This window comes from Mustela nigripes, chromosome 1, assembly GCF_022355385.1.
Source record: "Mustela nigripes isolate SB6536 chromosome 1, MUSNIG.SB6536, whole genome shotgun sequence".
In the NCBI taxonomy this organism is placed as follows: domain Eukaryota; kingdom Metazoa; phylum Chordata; class Mammalia; order Carnivora; family Mustelidae; genus Mustela; species Mustela nigripes.
In genome coordinates, this window is record NC_081557.1 from 189,071,878 (window position 1) to 189,096,815 (window position 24,938).

At 45.1% G+C, this 24,938-nt stretch overlaps 1 protein-coding gene across 9 annotated transcripts in view; it reads left to right on the forward strand.

The window, feature by feature from the left end:
- The window catches only part of JADE1 (jade family PHD finger 1), a 60,724-nt gene that overhangs the window by 19,800 nt on the left and 15,986 nt on the right, over window positions 1–24,938 (forward strand). For 7 of the 9 annotated variants that reach the window (XM_059378307.1, XM_059378333.1, XM_059378316.1 and 4 more), the window contains exons 3-8: window positions 10,321–10,406; window positions 13,367–13,524; window positions 15,336–15,523; window positions 18,322–18,533; window positions 21,507–21,674; window positions 22,965–23,081. In XM_059378307.1, coding sequence (XP_059234290.1) covers window positions 10,321–10,406; window positions 13,367–13,524; window positions 15,336–15,523; window positions 18,322–18,533; window positions 21,507–21,674; window positions 22,965–23,081 — 929 coding nt within the window. Of the gene's footprint in view, window positions 1–10,320; window positions 10,407–10,749; window positions 10,793–13,366; window positions 13,525–15,335; window positions 15,524–18,321; window positions 18,534–21,506; window positions 21,675–22,964; window positions 23,082–24,938 lie in introns of all 9 variants that reach the window. The other 2 variants (XM_059378360.1, XM_059378368.1) reach the window with 2 other exon arrangements.

Sequence of the window (24,938 nt, forward strand, 5' to 3'; positions counted from 1 at the left end):
AGATTACTAAAATCTTTTTTTTTTTTTTTAATATTTTATTTATTTATTTGACAGAGACAGAGCAAGAGCGGGAACACAAGCAGGGGGAGTGGGAGAGGGAACAGCAGGCTTCCTACTGAGCAGGGAGCCCGATGCGGGGCTTGATCCTGGGACCCTGGGATCATGACCTGAGCCGAAGGCAGACGCTTAACCGACTGAGCCACCCAGGTGCCCCCCTGAGATTACTAAAATCTAAAAAGAAATGGAAGACTAGGTTCTCCTGGAACATTCTCTCAGACTTAAAAGCCTTTCCCTCTCTGGTCTAGAGCTGCCCAACAGGATGGAAATGTTCTTATCTGCTGTAATTGAGGAACTCTAGGTTTTAAGATTTTGTTTAGTTTTAATTAATTAAAATGTACATTAAAAGAAGTTGCATGTGGCTACTGACGACCATGTTGAACAGTGCAGTTGTGGGCCATGGCTCAGTCTATTCCTCAGCTGCACAGAGGATCCTGATAGTCCCAGAGGCCCTTGTATGGGTCTGTTTGAGCTGCCAGAACAAACGGCCACAGACTGGGTAGCTTAAGCAGCAGGTAATTATTTTCTCACGGTTCTGGAAGTCTCATATCAAGTTGTCAGCAAGCCTGGTGTCTTCTGAGGCCTCTCTCCTTGGCTTGCCTTCTTACTGTGCCCTCACACCATCTTCTGAGCATGTGCATCCTTGGCATCTCTGCGTCTAAATGTCCTCTTAAGGACATCAGTGAGATAGGATCAGAGTTAACCCTAATGACCTCATTTTAGCTTAATCACCCCTTTAAAGGCTTTTATCCAAATGTAGTCACATTTTGAGGTACTGGGGGTTAGCCTCCAACATAAGAATTCTTGCAGCCCTAGAAGACCAGGTATTTCACCTAAATAGGATTTTCCACCTAGAACTCTTGTTAGAACAGAAGGAGGAAAAGAGTGCCCAAGTTCACCAAAATGTGTCCATCAAAAGTCACCTTAATGGGGGGGTGCCTGGGTGGCTCAGAGGTTAAAGCCTCTGCCTTCGGCTCAGGTCATGATCCCAGGATTCTGGGATCAAGCCCCACGTCCGGCTCTCTGCTCAGCGGGGAGCCTGCTTCCTCCTCTCTCTCTGCCTCCTTGTGATCTCTGTCTGCCCCACCCCCCCAAAAGTCACCTTAATGGTTTGACAGCCATTTTCTACTTCTTCTTAATACATTCCTGTCGGGGCTCCTGGGTGGCTCAGTGGGTTAAAGCCTCTGCCTTTGGCTCAGGTTGTGATCCCAGGGTCTTGGGATCGAGCCCCACATTGGGCTCTCTACTGGGCAGGGAGCCTGCTTCCCTTCCTCCCTCTCTGCCTGCCTCTCTGCCTACTTGCGATCTCTATCTGTCAAATAAATAAATAAGTCTTTAAGACAAAAAAACCCACACATTACTGTCTGTGCTGGCCTCCCTGAAGAAGGTAGAGTCGGAGCATTAAGGAGTATTAATATTAACAGAGGGCTGGAGGGTTAAACTAGGTAGACCACAAAACTGGGTTCTGTCCTACTCAGGCTAGATGAGGAGATCATGACAGCACTACTAGAAGGTAGGTGGGCTATCCTTTTGTCATATACTTGGTTCAGTATAAAGTGTATGTTGATGCTGTAGTACTGGACTGTCTGTCCAGGCTAAATGATTTGGTAATTATGGTAGACGATGATACAGTAAACAAACAGGTCTCATTAAGTACCCTTGGAATCCCAAAGCTTATAAAAATACGTACATATGGACGCCATGGAATGCCCTTTCAAACCCTCTCTGAGGGCAGTTGCTTCACAGCAGAGGCCTCTGGTACCAGTTGGTTTATTTACGTTGGAGCCCATCTTTTTGTGTAAGCCCATGGTGGTTTGATTGGGGTGCTTTCTGCCCTTGGAATGCGGTCCCTAGAACTAGTCCCGCCCTCAGGGAGGTCTGGGCACTTGGAAAGTCCTGATTGCAAGAAGGGTTGGGTGTGTGCAGTGGCTGCGCCCCAGCCTCTCCAGCCTGCAGCCCTGACAGAATTTTGGCAGCAGTTCCCAGCCCAAAGCAGAACTTGTCCAAGTGGAGGAGAGGCAGCTGCAGACGTCAGTGTGGGGCCACAACACCAGCCGCAGCCACGGCGGGGCCCTGTTGGCCTCTGGGCTGGAGTCCTTTGCTTTGTTTTCTGGCCTGATCCAGGGGAATACCAGTGTGGTATTTACAGTTGGGGATGGATGGGCATTTTCTGTGCCAGTGCAAGCCCTCATCCAGCTGCAGTTGGAGTTGTTGAAGCCTTTCTCCAGGTGCCCTGTGGAGGGCTGCCCTACAGTTAGACAGAATAGCATTGGGGTGTTCACAGGCTGTGCCTTGTAATAGCTGGACTCCTGGGACTGGGTGGCCCTCATTAGGTTGAAGTAACATATTGTGCCAGGGTGTGGCCCCGGGAAACAAACCCTTCATTTCCTGCTTTCCAGCCCAGGATCCTCTGTCCTTCGGAGTTTTGGGCAAATGTGGGAATGGGATCCACCAGCTATTGTCAGTATTTCCAAAACCTGAAGGAGATTGCATTTTTTATCTTCAGCAAAGCTGCAGAGGCTAATTAAAGCATTGAGTGTCCTTTCTTTTGGCAGGAATTATGGATTGTTATCTCAGGCCAATTAACAGCTCTGATCACCATTCTTCTATTTTTTTTTTTTCTGTAAAAGTAAGACAAGAATTAAATATTACTTAATGAATACTGTCCATTTGGCACACTTTTTTTTTTCTTTTGAAAATATGAGATTTTTGGCTGGAATAAGGGAGCCAAATGTAAATGATGTTTTTGGGTTTTTTGGGTTGTTTTTAAATGTGCCTCTCAAAGACACAGAGGGAAAGGAAAAAAAAGTCTATCTATCTATCTATTTATTTATTTATTATGAATAATGAGAGAAGTGTGCTGACACTTTAAAGTTTTTCCTGAAGTTGTGAAGCAGAGCTTCCTTTTCCTGTTGAATTTCATAACTGTCAGGACTGTTGACTTCCCTGTGGGAAGGCCTGGAGAGTGTTGCTGGGGATCTGGAAACCAGGTACCTTGCGGACCCTCTGGTCACCTAGTTTCCACACCTGTACTAGCCCTGAAACATGTCGTCTTATCCAGTTAGCAGCTGAGCCCTGCTCCATCACCTGATGATGAATGTGCAGAAAAAGAGTGCTGAGCAAAATTCAGACCTACTAATTTTGAATTTAGTAACTCAGATTGATGAGTGGTAAACATAAAGTTATGTGAGGACTTCAGTTTTATTCCAGCTTACAGGTAAACAATGAGAGAACAAAATTTTAGTGGATGAAATATACTTCTGCTTTGTACCTCTATGTCTTATTGCATTTAATGAGTTTCCTTCCATCTTTCCATAACTTGCTGTCATTTTCTTAATTCAATTGGCTGTGCTTTGTTACCTTCATGCAGGTCTTAAGTGGTTTCTCTTTTGCATGCTTCCACTTCCATTCATATTTGACTGTACTTTTAATTTGTTCTTTCCCCCCATCAGTTGCATCTTGTGACACTCAGGGATTGTGTAGGCATTATTGAAGTGTAGGGGATTTTCGGTTCAAATATTGCAGAGTGTGTACTGACACACAGAGGTGGCTTTGCCCCTTTTCGAACCCAACGTGTGGCTTGGCTTTGAGAGGCAGAGCCAGCATCTTCTTGGGCTATAGGAGCAGTTAGCACAAAATGATCTAGTCCATGGGCTAGTCTTCTGTAGCCATTGGACTTGGATGTCGGCAGGAGCGCTGGGTAAGGGAAACACATGTGTGTTCGTTGGTTGAAGGCACAAGTATATCTATTTTGAAATATTCCTGAGCCAGTTTTTTGGATATATGCATGAAGCTTTTGTATTTTGGAATGTGGAAGTGAGTTGGACCGTGGAGCTAAGCTATGCTGGGATGGAGGAGATGGGGAAAGTGTAGGGTCAGCCCCTGCAAGAAAAAGCAATTATATTAGAGTCTTGTCTTCTATCTATCAATTAAAGCAAATGATTAATAACTACGTTAAATTTGCTTACTTTCCAGTGGGAATTTCCACAGCCTTGCTTTATTTGCACAGCGCTGTCCCTAGCTTTGAAGTAATGCATAAGGGTGTGTCTTGGATCTGTGCTTTTATGACACCAGTTACCCTGCGATCCGATACTCCTTGGTCCCTAAGTGCCTTTCTTTGTTACGCTGGTTTAACATTCCTGAAGACACCAGCATGTGATGTAGTGTCTAGAAGCAAAGCAGTGTTGGAGACCTAGGAGATTTCGGTATTTGGTGAGTGGTGCAGTTCTTTCAGAGTTTGCATTTTGTGGTGGTGTCAGCACCCAGACCACCATTCGTTCTGATTTCTGAACTTCTCGTGGGCTCCACAACCTGGCTTATCACACACGGGTTACCAGTGGAGTGTGTGCAGTAGGTAGTATATTTACTCTTGAGGTTTTTCCTTATTTTAGATCTAGGGCAAGAAGCATGGCTATTTTTAATTTCAAAGGAGAATGTTCGAGATACCTGCCTAGTAGGACCCGAAAAACAGGGTTGAGTGCTCTGTGCACATACGGAGTCCATGCTCATGATGCTGTGATCTGTAAGTTTTTTATAACTTTGATTGTTACCCCACAGAGCTCTGTTTCAGTGGGAATTCGGGACCATTAAAATACGATGCTTTGTCTAATCATTCTTTCCAGTGTTTAATAGAGAATTGTTCTTATATGGTATATATGTCTAGAATTTTTAAAGTCACTTAAACTTGTCACTGGAGTGGACTTTAAGTAATCCTGTTTTGTGTATGGACAGTGAAGTAATTTTAGACATCATTGTCAAATTTCTAGAGTTCCCAACTCCTGAAAGCAATGAGAAAATAAAAAAGAATTTTACTTGCTATATTCTTAGTTTAATTTGCCATTAAATGTTAACATTCTGAAAACAAAAACAAAATGCAGTACCAACAAAGTGTGATCTTAGCACATGGTTTTTAAGAACTTAGAGGTGTCTAGAGGTTTTGCTGTAGCATAAATCACTATCTCCTGGTCCTTGTGGGATTTGAAATACTCTTGGTTCTGTTTTTTGTTTTTTTTTTTCACCCAACATACTTAAAAAAAAAAAAAAAGATTTCTGTAACTTAACTTTTTTCTTTTTTTAAATTAAAAGGGGTTGCAAATTATTTTGCTTGAGTAATACTCTGGGAGCTTCTTGACCAATTGAGAGAGCATTGCTGTGGGGAGAGAACTGGTATAATACTGTCAAGACCTGAGTCTCTTGGCCCGTAGGCTTTTTGTGAATGTTTCTGTAGATGCTGGTGCATTCCTGTCAGGAGGCAGTGGCCCCAGCAAGTTGTCTTGCATTCCTTTTTTTTTTTTCTAAATTATTATTTTATTTATTTATTTACTTGACAGAGAGCTAGAGTTCACAAGTAGGGAGAAGGGAAAGCAGGCTTCCTTCTGAGCAGAGAGCCTGATGAGGGGCTGACCATGACCAGAGCAGAAGGCAGAGGTATAACCCACTGAGCCACTCAGGCACCCCTTTAAATGCATTCTTGCTTTATTTTCCATGACCTTGTTTTCCCAGAACTCAAAAACATATCTTTTTTTTTTTTTTCTTTAAACCTGTCTTCTAGGGGCACCTGGGTGGCTCAGTCGGTTGAGCGTATGGCTCTTGATCTTGGCTCAGGTCATGATCTCAGGGTTAATATCCATTTCTGAGTTGGGCTCCTCACTCAGTGGGGAGTCTGCTTGAGACTCTCTCCAACCACCCCCCAATTGCCCTGCTCGCTTGTGTTGTTTTTCTCTAAGATAAATAAGTAGATCAGTCTTTAAGAACAAAGCAAAACCTGTCTTCTAGTAAGTAAAACAGGTATATTCTTGGTGCCTGCCACCTTCAGTTTTTGAGTTACAGTGGTGGTGATTCTTGTTAAGCATGGCTGTTCTCAACAACACTATACTTTTTTCCACTCAAAATTTTTTTTTGAGAATCTGCTGTGTGCACAATACTAACTTAGGTATACTGTATGTTGTAAATAGTCACCTCTGACTTGGGCCTGATGGCTCTTGACAGTGCTTAAAAGCAAGAAAAACCAGAAAAGGGATTACAGGTAACAAATACCTGCTGTTGGACATGGAAGGATCCTCTAGTTCTCTATGCAGATTCTCACCTATATGCAAATTGCCTGTGTGAAGTAAAATAGAGCATTATCTTTTCCTTTACTGTTAACGGATGGTAGAAAATCATCCCTTATTTTCTGCATGCATTTAAAGTATGCACTTTTGTTACATTTTGAAATGTTTATACACATGAAATCATAACACTCAAGATACTCCTTCTATCTTTTTCCTAATCAACCTCAGATCTACTTTGTCACATAGCTTAGTTGTTACCTTCCAGAGTTTTGCGTAAATGGAATAATGCAATATGTATTCTTTGTCTTTCGTCACAGAATGATTCCAGCATCATGTTGTATGTATCATTAGCTCATTTTTTTTTTTTCTTTATTGCTGGGTGGTACTCCATTGTATGCATATACCATAATTTGGTTAGTAAATTGTATGGATACCACTGTATGTTTACTCATTCAGTTTGTGGATATTTTGGTGATTACTGGCTTTTGGCTCTAGCGAACATCCCTTTTGTCAGTTAAAATTTAAATTTTGCCTTTTTGCCAGTCTTTAATAGATTACTTTTTCTCTCCTTCCTTTTGCATTAGTTAAATTAGAAGGAGGAGGGACAGACTATTTCTGGGTGGATCAGCATTTCCCTTGGATATTATTACTATCAGATACCAAATTTGGAGCATCTTTGGATTCCTGGTTTTAAAAGCATATGTGGCCCAGACATTTTCAAGAATATAAAAGCAGTCCTAGGAAAAGTTTCTAAGTGATTGCCATTACTTGGATTGTGTTCTTGGCCAGCAAAACTGTGCACTTCCTGGAAATCTGGGAAACTACCTGGGAGGGACTTCTGACAGATCCCCAAGAAGAGGCAAGAGTGACACAAAAACCAAGAATGAGCAAATTTGGGGGCACCTGGCTGGCTCAGTCAGAAGAGCATGTGATTCTTGGGCGCCTGGTTGGCTCAGGGTCCTGGGATTGAGCCCCTAGTCATGTCAGGCTTCCTGCTCAGGGGGGAGCCTCCCCCCCCCCATTTGTGCACTCTCTCTCAATCTCAAATAAATGAATAAAATATTTATAAAAAGAAGAGCATGCAATTCTTTTTTTTTCCCCATTTTTAAAAAAGATTTTATTTATTTATTTGACAGAGATCACAAGTCAGCAGAGAGGCAGGCAGAGAGGGAAGCAGACTCCCTGCTGAGCAGAGACTCCGATGTGGGGCTCCATCCCAGGACCCTGAGACCATGACCTGAGCCGAAGGCAGAGGCTTCAACCCATTGAGCCACCCAGGCACCCTGAGCATCAATTCTTAATGTTGGAGTCCTGAGTTTGAGCCCCACATTGGGTATAGAGATCACTTAAATAAAACTTTTTTAAAAAGTGAGCAAATTTATTTTCTGCTTTAACTCTGAAAGTATTTGACTGTAAAGACTCCCCTCCCCTCACTCTATATTCATTTTTAAAGTATAGCAGTGGAATGATTCTTCTAAAATTTCTGGTTTTCTTATATTTATAATCCTTTTCCTAGTAATTCAAAGGAAAGGGGCCTTGCCTTTTTGCCCTGTATCTTCTTTCCTCTCCACAAACAGTTGGGCATCCTTCTAGAGTTGTTGTTTGCACTCTTCTGTCTGTTTTCTTGGCCTGTGTGCTGGCCGGAGGAGCGCCTGCAGGACCAGAGGGCGAAAAGAGACCTGTCTGAAGACATGAACCATCTGCCTGCCTCTCCAGGTTCCTGAGTTGGCTTCTGTCTCTACTTTTTCTGCTGATGACTGGACATAGAGCTTTTGCAAGTTGGGTTTGCACTCCTGTGTGCCCAGAATATTTCCTTCAATGTGGGAGTGAAACATTCTTACTGATTAGAGTCTAAAGAGACATACTTACTATTCTTTAAGGAAGAATTTTCAATATTTACGGAAAGTACAGTAGGGCCACCTGTAGGAAATGTAATTCTGCTAACCTAACAGCAGTCAGTTGACCCAGTAAAAGCCTTCAGAACTGGTTATCAAGGGTACTACCCCCATCTGTGTCAGAAGAGCCTGGAAATCTCCTTTAGTCTCCGTCATTGCAAATCTGATGATAGGCTTATGTGTAGAATCTGTTTCTTAATGTCTCCAAGGTCTTAAGGTGTTTTGATTCTGTGTCCCTCATCTCTGGAATCCACAGAGATAAAAGCTTCCTACTTGAGTGGCAAATGATTTTATTGGTAGAAGGCAGTTCCTTTAGGTTTGGGCTTTTATTTTACGGAGGTTTGTTAATTTCTGGGAAACAGTACAGTATGTGTTCAGGTTAGAGGTGAGTGATGAGGAAGTTCAGCACCTGCCAGGGGCAGTTGTGAGGGCTGTTTCAGCTCTCTGGTGGTGGTAAGGTAGGTACCCACAGACAGGAAGCCACTGCAGTTGACCAATAGAACAAGTGAGAGGAGGCGGGGATTCTGAGGTATTGGTAGTTGCACTGAATATAACTCGGCCAATGGTTGGATGTATCCTGAGTGAAGAGAGTCTAGGATGACTCTTAGATTTCTGAATTCTAGTAGAAATGGTAGTGGTATTCATCAAAGTAGAAATAGAAGAGGAATAACAGGTTTGGGTAAAATGTTGAGGCCAGTTTTTATTGTGTGGAGTTGATTGAGCTAAGGAACCCTGGAGTTGATGTCTTATCTGAAGGTGAACGTGGACCTGGAGCTTGGCAGGGAGGTAAGAGTAGAAATGTGAGTCTGATGGTCTCCTGGGCACATTGGGAAGACCCAAGGGCAGGGATGACAGCTCCATGGGGAGAATACTTGGAGCAAGAAGGAGAAATGCTAATGTGTTCAGGGTTCATAGAAGACTGAAGTTAGCACTGAGTAGATACCAGGAAAGAGAATTCCCACCCAGGCTGAGGGAGCATCTCAAGCAGGATAGAGTTCATGCTGCAAAAGAGGTCTTAGGCCTGAGAGGGGCCTAAGGGTGCTCTGGTAGGGCTTCTGGATTCTGTGGCCTGGTGGGGGAGTAGCTGGATCGTAGAGCATTAGTTAGTTGTGGAAGAAACACACAGAAAAGACCCCGTTCGCACTTTTTTTGGGCAAGGTGAGTAGGCAATTTTAAAAGTTAATTGGCCAGGGGCGCCTGGGTGGCTCAGTGGGTTAAAGCCTCTGCCTTCGGCTCGGGTCATGATCCCAGGGTCCTGGGATCGAGCCCCGCATCGGGCTCTCTGCTCTGTGGGGAGTTTGCTTTCTCCTCTCTCTCTGCCTATTTGTGATTTCCGTCTGTCAAATAAAAAAATCTTTAAAAAAAAAAAAAAAGTTAATTGGCCATAGCACTTAGTCTGGTGCAGTCTGAGCTTCCCCGTTTCAGGCCATGCAAAGTTCTTATGTTTTGTGGAGTCAGAACTGTTTTTTAATGTTTTGGGGGGTGGCATTATGATTTAACATAATGATCTGGCATTTAGAAAGTTTATTGAAAACTCATGCTTTTCACATTGTAGTTACCAATGTGAGAGACGTGGAATCTCTTGAAGTGCAGGCTTACAGATGAAGGCTCTGCATGGGTGATAGCTTAAAATGCCCCCTCCTGTGTGCTGTTACCTGGGCTACACAGCGAGGATGGAGGGATCTGGTTAGGCCTGCTCTGGAAAGTGTGTGGTTTAAGTAAGTACTGGGAGTGGAGGAGCATTGCCGGCTTATGTTGCGGGGAGGCGGGGAGGCGCTGAGGTCAGCCTTGCTGAGTTTGGTTAAAAAAGCTCCTGTGGGGGGCGCCTGGGTGGCTCAGTGGTTAAAGCCTCTGCCTTCTGATCAGGTCATGATCCCAGGGTCCTGGGATCAAGCCTCACGTCAGGCTCTCTGCTCAGCAGGGAGCCTGCCTCCTTCTCCTCTCTCTCTCTGCCTGCCTCTCTGCCTACCTGTGATCTGTCTGTCAAATAAAAAAAAAAAAAAGCTCCTGTGGGAGTGCTGGGGTGGCTGGCTCAGTTGGTTAAGGGTCTGCCTTCAGCTCAGGTTGTGATCCTGGGACCCTGGGATCAAGCCTGGGGCTGAGCAGGGCTTAGCAGGGAGTCTACTCTCTCCTGCCCCCACCCCTACCCTCTCCCGCCCCCACCCCTTCTCTCTGCTCCTGCCGGTGCCTGCTCGCTCACTTGCTCACTCTCACTCGCCCTCTCTCAAATAAATAAAATCTTTAAAATAACCAAAAGCCCATGAACACACTGTGATTTGTGTACTTTTAATTGTTCCTCTTTGGATATTTGTCTTTAGGCCTCTCAACTACTTGGTCCCAGAATTCCCGATCCCAGCACAGGAGAGGTTCCTGCTCCAGACATGAAGATCGAAAACCTTCAGAGGTATTTCCTGAATGATGGTGCGACTGTGCATGTCCTACCGTGTGCATGAGTACATGTGGTTGGCACACACCTGGTTGATTGATATTGATGTCTCTGCAATCGTGGGCAAGTTGTCTAACTACTTTAGCCTCAGTTTTCAAATTTCTAAAATGGGGGTAACACAGGTGTTTGCCTCATAGGATTCTTGTGAGGATTAAGTGGGGTTAATACACAGACGTTAATACATACTAAGCACTTAAAAGAGTGCTCAGTAGTAAATGTTAGCTATTATTATTAATTATATTCTTTTTTTTCCTTTTCTGTTTCATCTTCGCTGGCTCCCAACAACTTTTCCTCTGGCCAGGAGATCAGCGGGTTCGGCTGCTGCCAGTCCCTGCCAGCCTCAAGTTAGTTTTGGCCATGAATTTGTGGCTTATTTGGCAACAACCCATTGTAATTCTGGGAGTTTTGTTTCGGCGATTACGTTTAAGGCTTTTTTTTCCCCCTTCTTTTTCGATTTGTTTCTCATCTTCTATTTTCCTGCTCCCCCACATTTTGTTACCTACCTCCCTACCTATTATCTATTGTCTCTTTATTTAAAATTGCTTTTAGGTGCGTTTCTCTGCAGGCCTTTGTTGATTAGGGTCCTTTACCAGGCCTGAGATAGGTTTTACTTGACAGCCTTGGCCAGGCTCTGAGGATTTGAATGATCGCAGAAAGGGATTTTAGTTTATTCCAGTTTTCAGGTGGGCAGGCTGTGGGGAGGAGGGCCTTAGGTTCAGTCCCTGATTTTGTGTTGCCTCTTGAATAGATGGCTTCAGAGACTGCCTCATCCTGTAGCTGCAGAGCCGAGGCCTGTGCTCCACCAGCTCCTTCTTTTTCTGGGTCTGTGATGGGAGTGCTGAGGGTCGCTGGCTGTATTGAGGTTAGGAGTTGTTAGTTGTGGATTACCATTCTCCATGAGGAATTGTAGTAGAAAACCATCCCAGGAGACACTTAAACATTAGATCAGACCTTCATGGGAAGGTGGCTGTTTTAGTGCCTTCGTTTCCCAGGTCTTTGTCATTTTTGATCTGCAGTGCTCCCCTCCTTTCCTGTGGGATCTGAGCGGCTCTGCCTGTCTTTATTTCTTAATTCTCTGTGCTGCCTCCACAACCAGTGTCCTCCCGTTCACGCTGCATGCGTTTCTGTTACTTCAGGACAATTGGATGGGGGTTAGGATGGGGGAGCTAGTGCTGGGTCTGAGGGGCACCAGGCGGCAGGAGGCTGAGCGGCATGGAGGGCACTGGCCTTGTCCCTGACCCGTTTTTTTTCCCCCTCTAAAATTCTGAGTTGAACTCTTAGTTCGGACTACTTTACACATAGGTTAGCGCTAACATTGAATTCTGCCAGAGACTGGGGAGTCCGTGTAGGGCATCTGTTTCATTTCTTGACTGTCCTCCGAGTCTTTCAGTAAAGGAAGGGTGGGTTGCCTTTTCTCATATTGTTGCCGCAGTTTGATTTTCCTCCTCCTTTGGCTTACTCCCTTGTTTTTACTTGCAAGGCTTGGTTGGAATGTGTTTTTTAACTGATTTGCTTCCTGAAGATGAAGACTTGTGCTTTTCTCTGTCGGGGGAGAAGGGCATGGGTGCCTGCATCTGGGCTGGGTGCCTGCTTCGGGGTCTCAGTGCTGCAGGGGAGCCTGACCTTGCTTGTGCTTTTGCAGACGGTGCACAGCCAGGTTATTGCTTGTTAACTGGGACTTGAGAAACGAGAAGTGGCAGACCGAGGAAGAAGTCTGTGTTGAAAAAATGGCAGGCCAGAGAAATGGACTTTGTATTCAGACACTGCCCTCAGACTTTATTATGGTGAAGTTTATTAAAGTGATCACCAGTCTGAAAAGCCACCAGGAAAAACAAATATGGACCTATTAACAGGCGTATAATGTGAACTGTGCTTCACAGCTTAAGAAAGAACTCCCTGTCCCGAGCAGAGAGAGTTCAGCATTGTGACTTGTGTAAACAGAGAGTGTAGCTTACAGATGCAGGCTTGCTTTGTGCCAAATACAACTTTGGGCCAGCGCTCATGCCAGGGTCAGAGCTTCCTTATGTAGCCCTGAGACACTGGTGGACTGAGGACAAGGCCCCGTCTGGCTGCCGGCACTGCACTTCTGCCCTTTTCCCAGTTGGGAAGAGCAGCCCTGCGAGGGCCACTTTTGCTCTCGTCTCTACCTCTGATAGATTGAGGAGCTCTGCCTGTACAGGGGTGCTTTGGAGTTTTGAGGGGTCGGTTTTAGGTGGGGTGAAGAGAGGGTAGCGTAGCTTGCTTGCTTGCTTTTTTTCTTTCCCTCCCCTCCTTTCCTCTCAAATACTGCTTCCCTTATAGAAGTTATGCCAGGTAAACATGTGTAAACATGTTCTTTACAAGCCCTTTTTCTGACTTGACCCTGGTCTGTCGTTGCTTCTTTCCCATATTTTCCCCACATGTACTTATGTGTGGCACCTGCCAGCCAGGACCTGACTGCCCGGGTACCTCGCCGCAGGCCCTGGTGCTCTGGGAGGCAGGAGCTGGGTGGTGGTGGTCTGCGTATGGGAGAGGAGGCCTGGCAGTTCTGGGTTTTGGCTTGAAGTTCTTGCTTGGTTAGTGGAGTTTTATATCTTACCAAAAGGGCATCCTTGAGTGAAATCTCAGCAGCCCTCTTTTGAATTGAGAGTTTCTAGAGTTTTGGGGAGGAGGACAACAAGGTTGCTTCCCTGCTGTCAGAGATGCTGCAGGCTTATGGAGTTGATGAGGAAGTGAGAGGCTGGTGTGAGCCATTGCCGCCCCCAGCCTGAGAGGCCAAGGGCGCGGCAGGCCAAGGGGTTCCTGTAATAGGTCAGACCTAGTCTCTGCTGATATAGTGACCTTGTTACACGGCAGCTCCATGGTTACCCTGCAGCTGCCAGCACTCTGAGTCAGAATGCAAATATCACATGTCAGTGACCCTTTCTTTCCCTTTCCAGGTGTTTAGGACAGACCTGATCACTGCTATGAAGTTGCATGACTCCTATCAGCTGAACCCAGATGAGTACTATGTGTTGGCAGATCCCTGGAGACAGGAGTGGGAGAAAGGGGTCCAGGTGCCCGTGAGCCCAGGGACCATCCCTCAGCCTGTGGCCAGGTAGACGTGTCTCTCCACCTGCCATTGCCTTTCTGCCGACAGCCAGGTGCCTGAGAAGAGCAGTGAACTAAGAGGGGGCCTCAAGTGGCCACAGAAATGTGTAGAAACATGCTTTAGGTCCAGAGGGAGTGATTTTGTGGGCCATGGGCCTCCATATTTAATATTCCAGGCATCTTGGGAAGGTGCTGCTCTCTTACGAGAGGAGGGCAAATTCCAAGACATTTCAGGGAGGTGACTGGTTGAGGGGAGGAAGTTGGGATGTTTACACAACTGCTGCTTTTTTTCCCCCCCTCACCTCACCCCCAGTTGTGTTCACTCTGGGGAGCAGTTCTGCTGGAGAGGAGTACCTGGCTTCGTGGCTCTTGTAGGGATGGGTTCCACCTCTGGAGGAGGGCAGGTGTGAGGAGACCTGCCAGGTTATGGTAGTGTGGAAGGGGGGCTTCAGAGGAGGAACGCTTGATGAGTTCTCTTATTATTTTATTTTATTTAAGGGTCTTGTGGGTCCGGGGCCTTGATGACCTGCCTCCGCATGGAGCTGGGGCCTGTTTGCTCCTTCCTTCACTGTGCTGCTCAGCTGACTATGGAGGCCCCTCATAGGGAGGGAAGATTCAGGGCCTCTACGCTCAGCTAACGCCTGGTTTCTCTGCTGTGCTGTTGGTTAGCTGCCGGCTTTGTGAAATGGACTCTTTTACCATTGCTGATTATTGTTGTTTTGGGGTCTCTGTGACAAATGTCCCCTTAAATATGCAAGCTTAAATGACCAATCCGATGCTTCCGTAGGCCAGAGTCGTTGGCCCTGCAGGATAAACACCATGTTTGCCTTCGAATCTACGTTTGGGTCACAGCACTGTTTTCACTGTTTGGATGGCAGTCCCCATCCAGAATTGCTCGCCAGGTCATTTTTTTATTTGAGAGTCCAGACCAAGAGCAGTACATGTTAACCACAGCTTATGGAGTTTTTAGCTAAAGCCCTGCTCTTGGTTGAGTTGGAGAAATAACTCCCTTTGGTTTGCCTGTTTTACCTGTAGGTAAAATCACTCTGGTAATTAGTTGATGACAATACTTTGACACTCTTTGGACCACCTGCTGATGGTCTGCTGACATGGCAGTGTGGAGGGAGGAACTGTGTGGACATGTGGGGCTGTGATGTTGGGCCTAGGTCTTTAGGAAGAGGGCTCTTCCTTCCAAATTGGGAGGGTTTCAGTCTTGTGTACTGTCATTTCTTTTGAGTGGGGTGTAGTGAAAGGCGCTCCAGGTCTTAACAGGTGTGGGGAGAGGGTGGTAGTATATAAGGAGAAGCGGGAGCTTGTGTTCCTCTCCTGGGGTCCTAAGCATATGTTGGGAGAGTCCCCTACTTGGCTAGGCCTCTCAGATTCTTAGCTTGCTTAGTAATGGGCAAGGCCTAATTTTATTTTTAAGATTAGAGGTGATGGGTTTGTCCCCTTGGTTCCCCAGGGTCCTGCTGTGCAGGACCTGTTCGGAAGAACCTGGTGCTAGACCTTCAGCAGGGTGGGCAAGCCTGATTGGTTGAAAGTGACTTAATCGCTAACTGTTGAAGCTTTGGAGGTCAGTGTTTCGGGATTGCCAGCAGGTCGGGGCAGCCACTGTCCTAGCTCAAGGCAGGGCGTGCAGTATCCCAGGAAGCCAGTTGGAAAAAGCTGTTTTGAGGATGTCTCAGTATTAGCCTGTTTATCCGGTGATAACCTGGGGATTAGGGTGTTGTAAGTGGAAGCAAATTTTGGGCCTTGTGAAAGACTTCCTTTCTTATGGCAGGAAGGGTAACCTGGCTGCTTTGTTTTCTTGTTAACTAGGGTCGTGTCTGAAGAGAAATCCCTCATGTTCATCAGGCCCAAGAAATACATTGTGTCGCCGGGCTCCGAGCCTCCAGAGTTGGGCTATGTTGATATCCGGACGCTGGCCGACAGTGTGTGTCGTTACGACCTCAACGACATGGATGCTGCATGGCTGGAACTGACCAATGAGGAATTTAAGGAGATGGGTGAGAGACCATGGGTTATATTTCTTCATTAATGAATGATGAATAGAGAAGAATTTCAGGCATATGGGTATGTAGCAGAAGCCCCTCAGCATCGTCTGGTGAAGTCCACTCCATCCTACCTTCGGTTTCAGAATCGTGGGGTCTTTTTTGGAGATGAGTGTGTCTGGCTATGGCACCTGTTTTCAAAGGGACTGAGTCTGTGAATGGCTTGTGAATAGAGTGGTAGGATTGAAGGAAGATGTTTTCCATGGGTATGGGAGGCAGAATTCCCCATCTCTGCTCTGATCTACCCCCCTCACTTGCTTATCTCAAGGGAACTGAAGCCCAGAGAGATGAAGCGACTTCCCCAAGATGACAGGAGGGTCTGGTCCTCACAGTTTCATGCCCTGGTGGTGTTTTCCTGCAGTGCTATTCAGTTCTTTCTTCCTGTGGTCTGTTGTTTCTCTCAGGAAACTCCGCACCAGCCAAGCTCACCGTTCTCTCATACACCTCTTATATTTTTACTTCTATGATTCTCAAGTCCTGCTCCAAATCTGGAGTGCTTTTCCCATTCACCTCTGTCCTGTTTTCTTTCTGTGAAACCCCCGCTTGGCTGAATGTTTTGCCCATTGTAGGCTATTTTCTGTAAGTTATTCTTCTTGTGTTTATCTACAGTTTGGGGCTTCTGTACCTCTTTTTACTTGTGCCTCCTGGTGTCAAGACCAGGATTGTAGGTAGGTTGTATCTTACATTGTCACCTCAGGCTGCTAAGTGCTGCTTGAAGGGCTGTGATGAGCAGGAGCACGGAGGTCAGTCAAGTCTGGGCTTGGAGTGAGAGACTGAGGATTCATTAGAACTTGTGCTTTGGGTCCTGGGTTGGGGAGAGGTGGCAGAGATGTCTGTTGGCAGTTTGGCACACAGTAAGCGTTTATAGAATGCTTGGTAGTAGATTTCAGAGCCCTGAGGGACAAAGATTGCTTTTGCTGTGGATGGGTCCCCGAGCCTCACATAGAGCCTGGTGGACAGCAGGTGCATGTTGTGCCACCGCACTCCCTGGGCCTCAGCCTGTTGGATGGGGGCAGTCAAGCCAACTGAGCCAGGAAGGTTGTTGCTTTCTCCTTGTTTGATCACTCACGTATTTTGACAAGGTACAGTGCCTTCCTCCTGGTCCCTGCTTTTAGGTATTAGTGACTAGGACGTTAGCAAGCCAGGAGGTTGTTTGACATAATCTGTTGATAAGTTTTCAGAGCTCTCTTGGAACTGAATACCGTTCAGTTCTAGCTTCAAAGATTATAAAGTTCTGTTTTGTAACAGCTGTGGGAAGACCTGTATCATACACTTGACTAGCTGGGTGTCCTGTCTTATGGTTGAGGGTACAGCCAAAGATGCTGAGGCCTTTGTGGGTGGTTTAAGTAACGAGTACTGGGCTAACTCGCCAGATGGAAAGGTAGTCTGGAATACTTTGGCAAGACTGATATGCGGTTGTCTAACATAAATTGAACATATGCTTTTTAAGATGTTTTAGTTTTTATTGGTCTTTGTAATGGTAGAAGTTAATTATAGGGCATAGAATTATATTTTCAAAGCCAGTGTTAGTTTCAAAACTGGTAGGAGGAATTGAGATGTAAGTGCCTGACCAGGCAGTTGAGTATTTTATCAGTAACTGGAGTGTGGGAGATGGGTAGGTGGTTTTTTTTGAATATGTGCTTAGAGCTTATCATGGTTAGCAGCTCTGTGTCCTCCAAGTTTTTAAAAACTTGAAGTGTTAATTTGATGGCTTTGTATTTATCAGAATGCATAGAAGTTGGCTCTAATGACCTATTGTTTCTTGTCACTTACATGTTCTGTTAGAATATTTTTATAACCTGGTTTTTCTTTCTGCATGAGTATTTTCATTGTAGGAAGTTTGGAATATATCCACAAATGGAAGGAAATAAAAGTCTCATCTTACCAGTATTGTAACCACGATAACCACTTGAAATTTATTTTTGATCATTCTTGCATAAGAATGCATTTTATTTGATTCGCAATGAGCTGTTTCCCTTGCTTCAGACATTCCTTGTGTTTCCGTCTCTCATGTGTCTGATTGACTATGCATCTCAACTTTGTAAATTCAGAGTGTGAGGAGGGATAAACCAGTTAAAAACATTTGTGTGCTCACAGTGAAATCTGTTCTCAGAGCAACATTTTCAGTAGCAAGAAAGGAGTGTTATTCAGAAGACACCCAAACTATAATATACCCTTGGTGTTTTTTTTTTTTTTATTGAAGATTCATTTATTTATTTAGAAGATTTTATTTATTATGTGTGTGAGAGAGAGTGCATATACATGCACAAGCAGGGAGAGAGAAAGGGAGCAGACTGTCCTGCTGAGCAGGGAGCCTGATGCAGGGCTCGATCCCAGGATCCTGGGATCATGACCCGAGCTGAAGGCAGATGGTTAATTGAGCCACCCAGGTGCCCTATATGGTCATGGTTTTGTTATGTATCATATAATAAAATGCTAGTTTAACAATATATGTATTTAATACCCTTAAACCCTTTTGGGATTTATCTTTTGCTTTTCTGCTTACAACACTATAGCTCAGTGCCTGACCATAAGTAACAGACTGTTGCATGGAAGATTCTCTTTGCCTTTTAATTTGAAGATCCTTCCTTGGAACAGTGAGAGGCATTCCGTAGAAAATGTTTGGGATCCTCAGGATGGATTTATTTATAAGATTATTTATGCATTATAAATACAAATATACTAATAATGTCTTACTGTAATGTTTATCAGTATGGTTTTATTAAAATGTTTTTGGGGCACTTTTCCTTTAGGAATGCCTGAATTGGATGAATACACCATGGAAAGGGTCCTAGAGGAATTTGAACAGCGATGCTATGACAATATGAATCATGCTATAGAGACTGAAGAAGGCCTGGGGATTGAATATGATGAAGATGTTGTCTGTGATGTCTGCCAGTCACCTGACGGTGAGGACGGCAATGAGATGGTGTTCTGTGACAAATGCAACATCTGTGTGCACCAGGTATGTAGGCAGTAAGGCCCAGAAAGAACGGAGCCGCCTGGGGTGTGAGCTCACCTGCTGCCAGGGAGGCCAGAGGTCTCCCTCCAGATGGGGCCTGTTTTCCTGCTGTCCTAAGTGAGTGAAAGAGGTGTGCTCTGTGGACGACATCTTTTGTTCCTAATAGGTTCTTACAGTGTCTGAAGTATTTCCTACTACTTTCTTACATCTGGAAGAAGAGGATCCTCTATGGAGATCTTCTTCCCTTGCATAATGTTTTTATTCCCATCCACAGAAGTAAGGTTTGCTTCAGAGGAATATATGCAGCCCCTCTCAACTGGCTCACACCTGAGTTTAGATATGAACACTGGGGGCAGGGGAGGGGGTAATTTCTAAAACTGGTTAGGTTGCTGTATTAGTTTGTTAGGCTGCCATAACAAAATACCACAAACGGGGTGGATAACAGACATTTATTATTTTGCAATTCTGAAGACTGGAAGTGTGAAATCAATGGTGTGTTGTTGGGTCCATGTTCCCTCAGAAACCTATAGGGGAAGCTGTCCTTGCCTCTGTCTGTCTTCTGGCGGTTTGCTAACAGTTATGTTCTTTGGTTTGCAGCTGCACAATTCTAGTTTCTGCCTTTGTTGTCTGACGGTGTTCTCGTGTATCTGTCTTCATACATGGCCACGTTCTCCTAAGGGTACCTGTCCGGATGGATTTAGGGACCCACCTTACTCCCATATGATACCATCTTAACTAGTTATATCTGTTAAGACCCTGTTTCCAAATAAGGCCACATTCTGAGGGACTTGGGATTAGGATAACTTCTTATCTGTTTGGGACTCAGTTCAACCCATAACATTTGCTAATGTGTTCGTTTATAAACTGTGATGTTAAAAGAAGAGTAAGGAGATTCCTTTTCTTAAATGTTACTGACTGTCCTTCGCGTGCTCACTGGCATTTGGTGGTTGTTGGCTACCATCCACAGAAAGGTAAAGCGTCCAGCATCAGTAAGAAGGGTGCTGCGTGATTTTAAAAAGCTCCTGACCATCTCCATCTCTTCTCTCACGTATTCCTTGATGCAGTAATGAAGTAATTTGGATTTCTGAGGGGACACTAGTTTGTATATACACTCGCGATTTAAAAGGCTATCATTCAACTGTTGATGTTGAGATTTAAAACAAACTTAAAGACTCCTGTGGAATACTTCTTTGGGCGACCTCTCAGAAAGAAGAATCAGGTTTGTTCTGAGAAGTTCTTGCTGATTGTGTACTCCTTCTGCTAGAAGGAGGCTTCCCCTCTTCTTGACGACGTCCCCACTGGTCAGCTCATCCTGACAAGGAGACAGGAGGCCACAGTCTCTTGCTCTAGTTCTGTTACAGGCCACCTTTTGGCACTAGATTTTCAGATTATCTGGGAAGTTTCCCTGGGATAACAAAATTCTCAAAGTGGCTTTGTTGGGTCAGGATCACTCTGACTACCAGTGTTGCTGTTTTGTTGCTGGTGTTCCTTTCCTGGATGATGTTTCAGTATTTTTTAATGCCATTTTACATTCTTTTTTCCTCCCTGAGAATTTTGTTTAAAAACAAGGGTTCTGCTTGAAAACTAGTTGAACCCCCTCTTTTATAAATGGGTTCACTAACGTCTGGTTGGGCATTGGAACTGGGACTTGGGACCCTGGTCCCCCAGCCCCACCCCTCCGCCCAGCCTGCCATGCGACATTGTCCCTTTGCCCTCACATTTATATCACCGTCCTGTTGGGAGGCTCTTGAAGGCTTCTCTTGAGGGCATACTGTATTTAATTTTTTAAATTTAGCATAGACTTGATTTTCCAGTAAAAAAAGTTCTCTCTTCAAATGTGACTTTTTCTAGAATGCCTGATACAGACCTTTTTAGTATTTGAAAACTTAATAGTGTCTTTTAGCTCTGTTAAAAAATTTTTTTCCAGTAAGTCTGTGTTGACAGTGGCTTACTCATGGCACCGACCTAGGGCTCGGCTCCTAAGCTTCAGTCTTGGTGTTGCTTTACTTTGCTCCTCTCTTCATGCTTGTGGTTTCCTTTCTGTGTCCTCGCTATTCAGATCCCAGAGTGGCTGTGTTTTTCCTGTCTGGAGGATTGGAGCTATGTTACTGTGTCTTGACTTCCTGTCTTCTGGCTTCTTTAAGGATAAAGTTCTGAATAATTTGGTTTTTTTAAATGTTCTGAATGTGCTCCTGGTACCATCCCAGTTTTGTTTCTTCACATTTAACATTTGCTTTTTCTTATTTTTGAACCATCTTAATGACTTTAGTGGTAAAATCCTTGATTTCAGTAGTTTTATGTTGTCTGGTGTAATGTTGCCATCTTGTGCAAAGCAGGTTTTGTTTTAAATACTGGCTGAAGACACCAAATTCTCTTTGTCTACAGGGTCTCATTTTTCTGTGCATGTTGTGCTCACTTGGGAGAGTGGTGGGGTCTAGTGAGCGGATTTTGTTTGACTGTGGGAATGCGGATGCTCCTTAGTTCATTCTTACTTCATAGGCCATCTCATTGAATAGCTTTTGTAGACTCAACTGCTTTGTGCATTTTCCCCTCACTTTGGTATCCCACCCACATTAATAAATCAGAGAAGGAAAAGCTTCCCCCACTTAGCCTCATGGGGTGTTTTGAGAATTTATTGCCCAATATTTAGAAACTTGGTATAGATGGGTGCCGGTAGCAATAGAGTAAAGCAGGTTTCCTGTCAAGCTTTTTGTCCTTCAGGATTTTTCAGGACCAACTTCTGGTAAATAAGGATGTGTTTATCCCTGAAGATCCCAGATACCTCCAGGCTGTTGCTGTGAGGCTGGCTGGCATTTTTTGCTAAAGGGAGAGGGTCTCTAGCTAGGTGGATGTGGGAGTACCTCTATTCTATTCTGTTAAAGTCTTTCTGGTGTTTTTTAAATGACAGATACATGGGGAAAAATAAATCTTTCTTCTTTCTCTGTTTTCTTTGGGGGATGTGCTGTGGCTTCACAGGCCTGTTATGGAATCCTCAAGGTCCCGGAGGGCAGTTGGCTGTGCCGGACGTGTGCCCTGGGAGTTCAGCCAAAATGTTTGCTGTGTCCCAAGAAAGGCGGAGCGATGAAGCCTACCCGCAGTGGCACCAAATGGGTCCATGTCAGCTGTGCTCTGTGGATCCCTGAGGTAGGTGTAGTGCTTAGTAGTAGCCTAGCTTAGGAGTACTATGGGCTTTATAGCTGGGATTGGGGGTGGGGAACCACTCATATATAGGGGTATTATAGCCGCTGAGTGAAAAGACACCTATTAATTGTTGTCTTTTTTTCCCTCCCTCTTAATCGGAATCTCAGGCTTACTGTCCTCTTGACTTAGTACATAAATTTGTGGGAATGTTAACTGGAAGCAGCATTGAGTCGGACTCTTGGTTGTGTTCAAACCACTTCAGAACTGTGTCCCAGCTGATTCTCCCACTGCTGACACGTGCTGCCAGGAGTGGGCCTGTGGCGGTCTGGCCTGGGTGCTGCTCTGGCCTTTCCTAGGGATCTGCTCTGAGTCCCTGGGCTTGGTGAGCCTTCCATGCAGCACTAGATGGTTAAAGAACCACTGCTTTAGGTCAATTTTTGTGATTTTTATTAAAATTCTAACTTAGCCTCAACCTCTTTAATTTCAGGTCTGGTCTAATTTATTTCAAGTCCCAGACCTTGACTAATTTAATTTGCATGGCTCTCTATGAGGCTGTCATTTGTGATTTAAATTGCAACTTTTTTTGTGGGGGTGGGGGGGTGTAATTTTGGTGCATTTTTCTTCTCCTGAGGAATATTATCTGGGAATGATTTGGATTAGAGTCCTGGTACCGTTGAATCTCATGGTTTGTTATTAATAGGGATAGAGTTTAGTGATCCAGGCTGAATGCAGACAGGATGCCTATTTATCTTGGTAATTTTCCACTTTGAATTGTAGTAATGTTTTCTGACTGGAAAGAATGGTTTTCTTCACTGAGGGAGATGCTAAAATTAGTATGTATTTACTTCATTGTTCACAAACTATTTAAATAACATCTAGGAAGGCTTTTCAGTCTTGACCACTTAATTGTGGGCTAGAGGCTGAGTTAGATTGCATTGTCCTGATACAAACCCATCTTTTGCTGTCAGACACTCAGGTGAGAAGTGACTGTTACTAGTTACCTGAGTTCATAAACAGGAACCACCTCCCCCCTCGCCCCGCCCTCGACGCATGGAAGGGCATGGAGCATGGGGACTGGGCTCTGGGTTCTCTACTGCTGCTGGCCCAGAGCTGGCACCTGCACTGTCCAGATGCTCAGAAGTAGGGATTTTCCTGCCCTAGAAGAGTGTGTGCATGCCCCTTGCCACCAGCTGGTAGGGTGTCCGTAGGAAAATACGTTTTTGCTGTCCATGCTCAGCTCTTACTTGTCAGATGGCCTCTGCCAGCCTGTCTTGCTATTCCTTGGGCCTCTAGGTGAGCATTGGCAGCCCTGAGAAGATGGAACCCATCACGAAGGTGTCTCACATCCCCAGCAGTCGGTGGGCGCTGGTGTGTAGCCTCTGCAATGAGAAGTTTGGGGCCTCCATACAGGTAATCCACTTAGTCACAATAGTGTCTTTTCTTTCTCTGTTTTGGGGTTGGATGAGGGAGGGCTCTGTGAACTGTCAGGTCCTTTGGGGATAGGTCTAGAATCAAGGTTCTCACAGCTCTTCTGAGGTTGCTGAGGAAGGATTCGAGCCCAGTGCAAACATCTTTAGCTGGTGGATTCTATCCAGTGTAACCAGAACCCCAGCTGTAACAATTACAGGCAACTCGGAAGTCCACTTGAGACATAAGGCAGTTCCCATTGGTCTCTGGTTTCTGCCTTTATGCCCCAAGCCTGGCACTGAGGCTCTTTCCACAGGCAGACACCTTCCGGGAAGAACCATTCTGGACGCTGGAGTGTTGGCCACCCTCCCAGTGGCCCTTACAGGGCTGGTGGCAGACCCGCCTCTGTGGCTGCCTCCCAATCCTGCTGGTTTCAGTGTGCTCATGAGGTGTGTCAGACCTTAGCTGTGCATTGTTGAAAATCAGCTCGGTGTGCTAATAACTTTCGTGTTTGGTAGAATAGAGTTCTTGGAGCACCAGCTAGGTAGAGGGACACTGGAGGGGTGCTGCACCAAGTGTTGTTTGCAGAAGCTGTTACCTGAATCCAGGTTGGATACCTGATTCGTCAAGGCACCACATGTGTGGGGTGGTGTCGGGGGTGGGCGAGAGCTGCTGTGTGCAAACTGTGTCCACACACACACACACACACACACACACAGACGTTAGGTAGATAGAATTATGGAGGGAATGTAAATGATTTTTCAGGTTTTCAAAAACTCCGTTCCAGAGGTTAATTTCTGGGCCTCTTGTTTTTTTTGTTTTGTTTTGTTTTGTTTTGTTTGTTTTTAAAGTTTTTTTTTTTTATTTATTTGACAGAGATCACAAGTAGGCAGAGAGGCAGGCAGACAGAGAAGGGGGGAAGCAGGCTCCCCACTGAGCAGAGAGCCTGATGCGGGGCTCCATCCCAGGACCCTGAGATCATGACCTGATCTGAAGGCAGAGGCTTAACCCACTGTGCCACCCAGTTGCCCCCAGGCCTCTTGTTATTGGCATTTAGAGTCATGACTGAAGAGGACTAGGATACTGCTTCATTCCCCAGGTCTTCATATGCTGTTTGTTGTGGACATTGGCCCTAATAGAGGCCAACTCCAGCTCTTCCTGTAGGAGGTCCACGGCGCAGGACCATGGGCTGGTCTTTGGTCTCCACAACACATGCTAAGAGCAGAGAGAGGCATTGTTTTGGAGTGGATTCTCTCTCTCTCTTTAAAAGATTTTGTTTATTTATTTGACAGAGACAGCGAGAGAGGAAATACAAGCAGGGGGAGTGGGAGAGGGAGAAGCAGGCTTCCAGCTGAGCAGGGAGCCCAGCATGGGGCTTGACTCTCACAGAAGGCAGACAAATTTAACAACGGAGCCATCCATCCAGGCAGGTCCCTCTGGAGTGGCTTCTTTTGATGCAGACGACACAACAGATCAGCACAGATATGAACTATTGGGCTTGGGTTTTAAGGAAATGACCTCATTGGGCAAAATCATTTTGTATTTTGGGTAATATTTATTTCAGTAAAGTTATCTACTGACCAGAGGTTTTAAAAAATTTTTCATTTTGTAAGCCTGGTGTTTCTACTTTTCTTCATTATTACCTCTACTGGAGTTCAAGGATCCAAAATGTAGCAAGTATTCAGAGGGTGAGGCACGAGATAGGTGGTGGGATTTGGCTATACACCTTGTGTGTAGGGTTTTTGCACATCAATTGAATCAGTTTAAAACTGAAACATGGCAAAACCCTCTGACTTTTTGGGGAGAGAATGGAAGGGAAAATTTTTTAAAAGCCTCAGAATTAAAAACAAGCATTAGAGC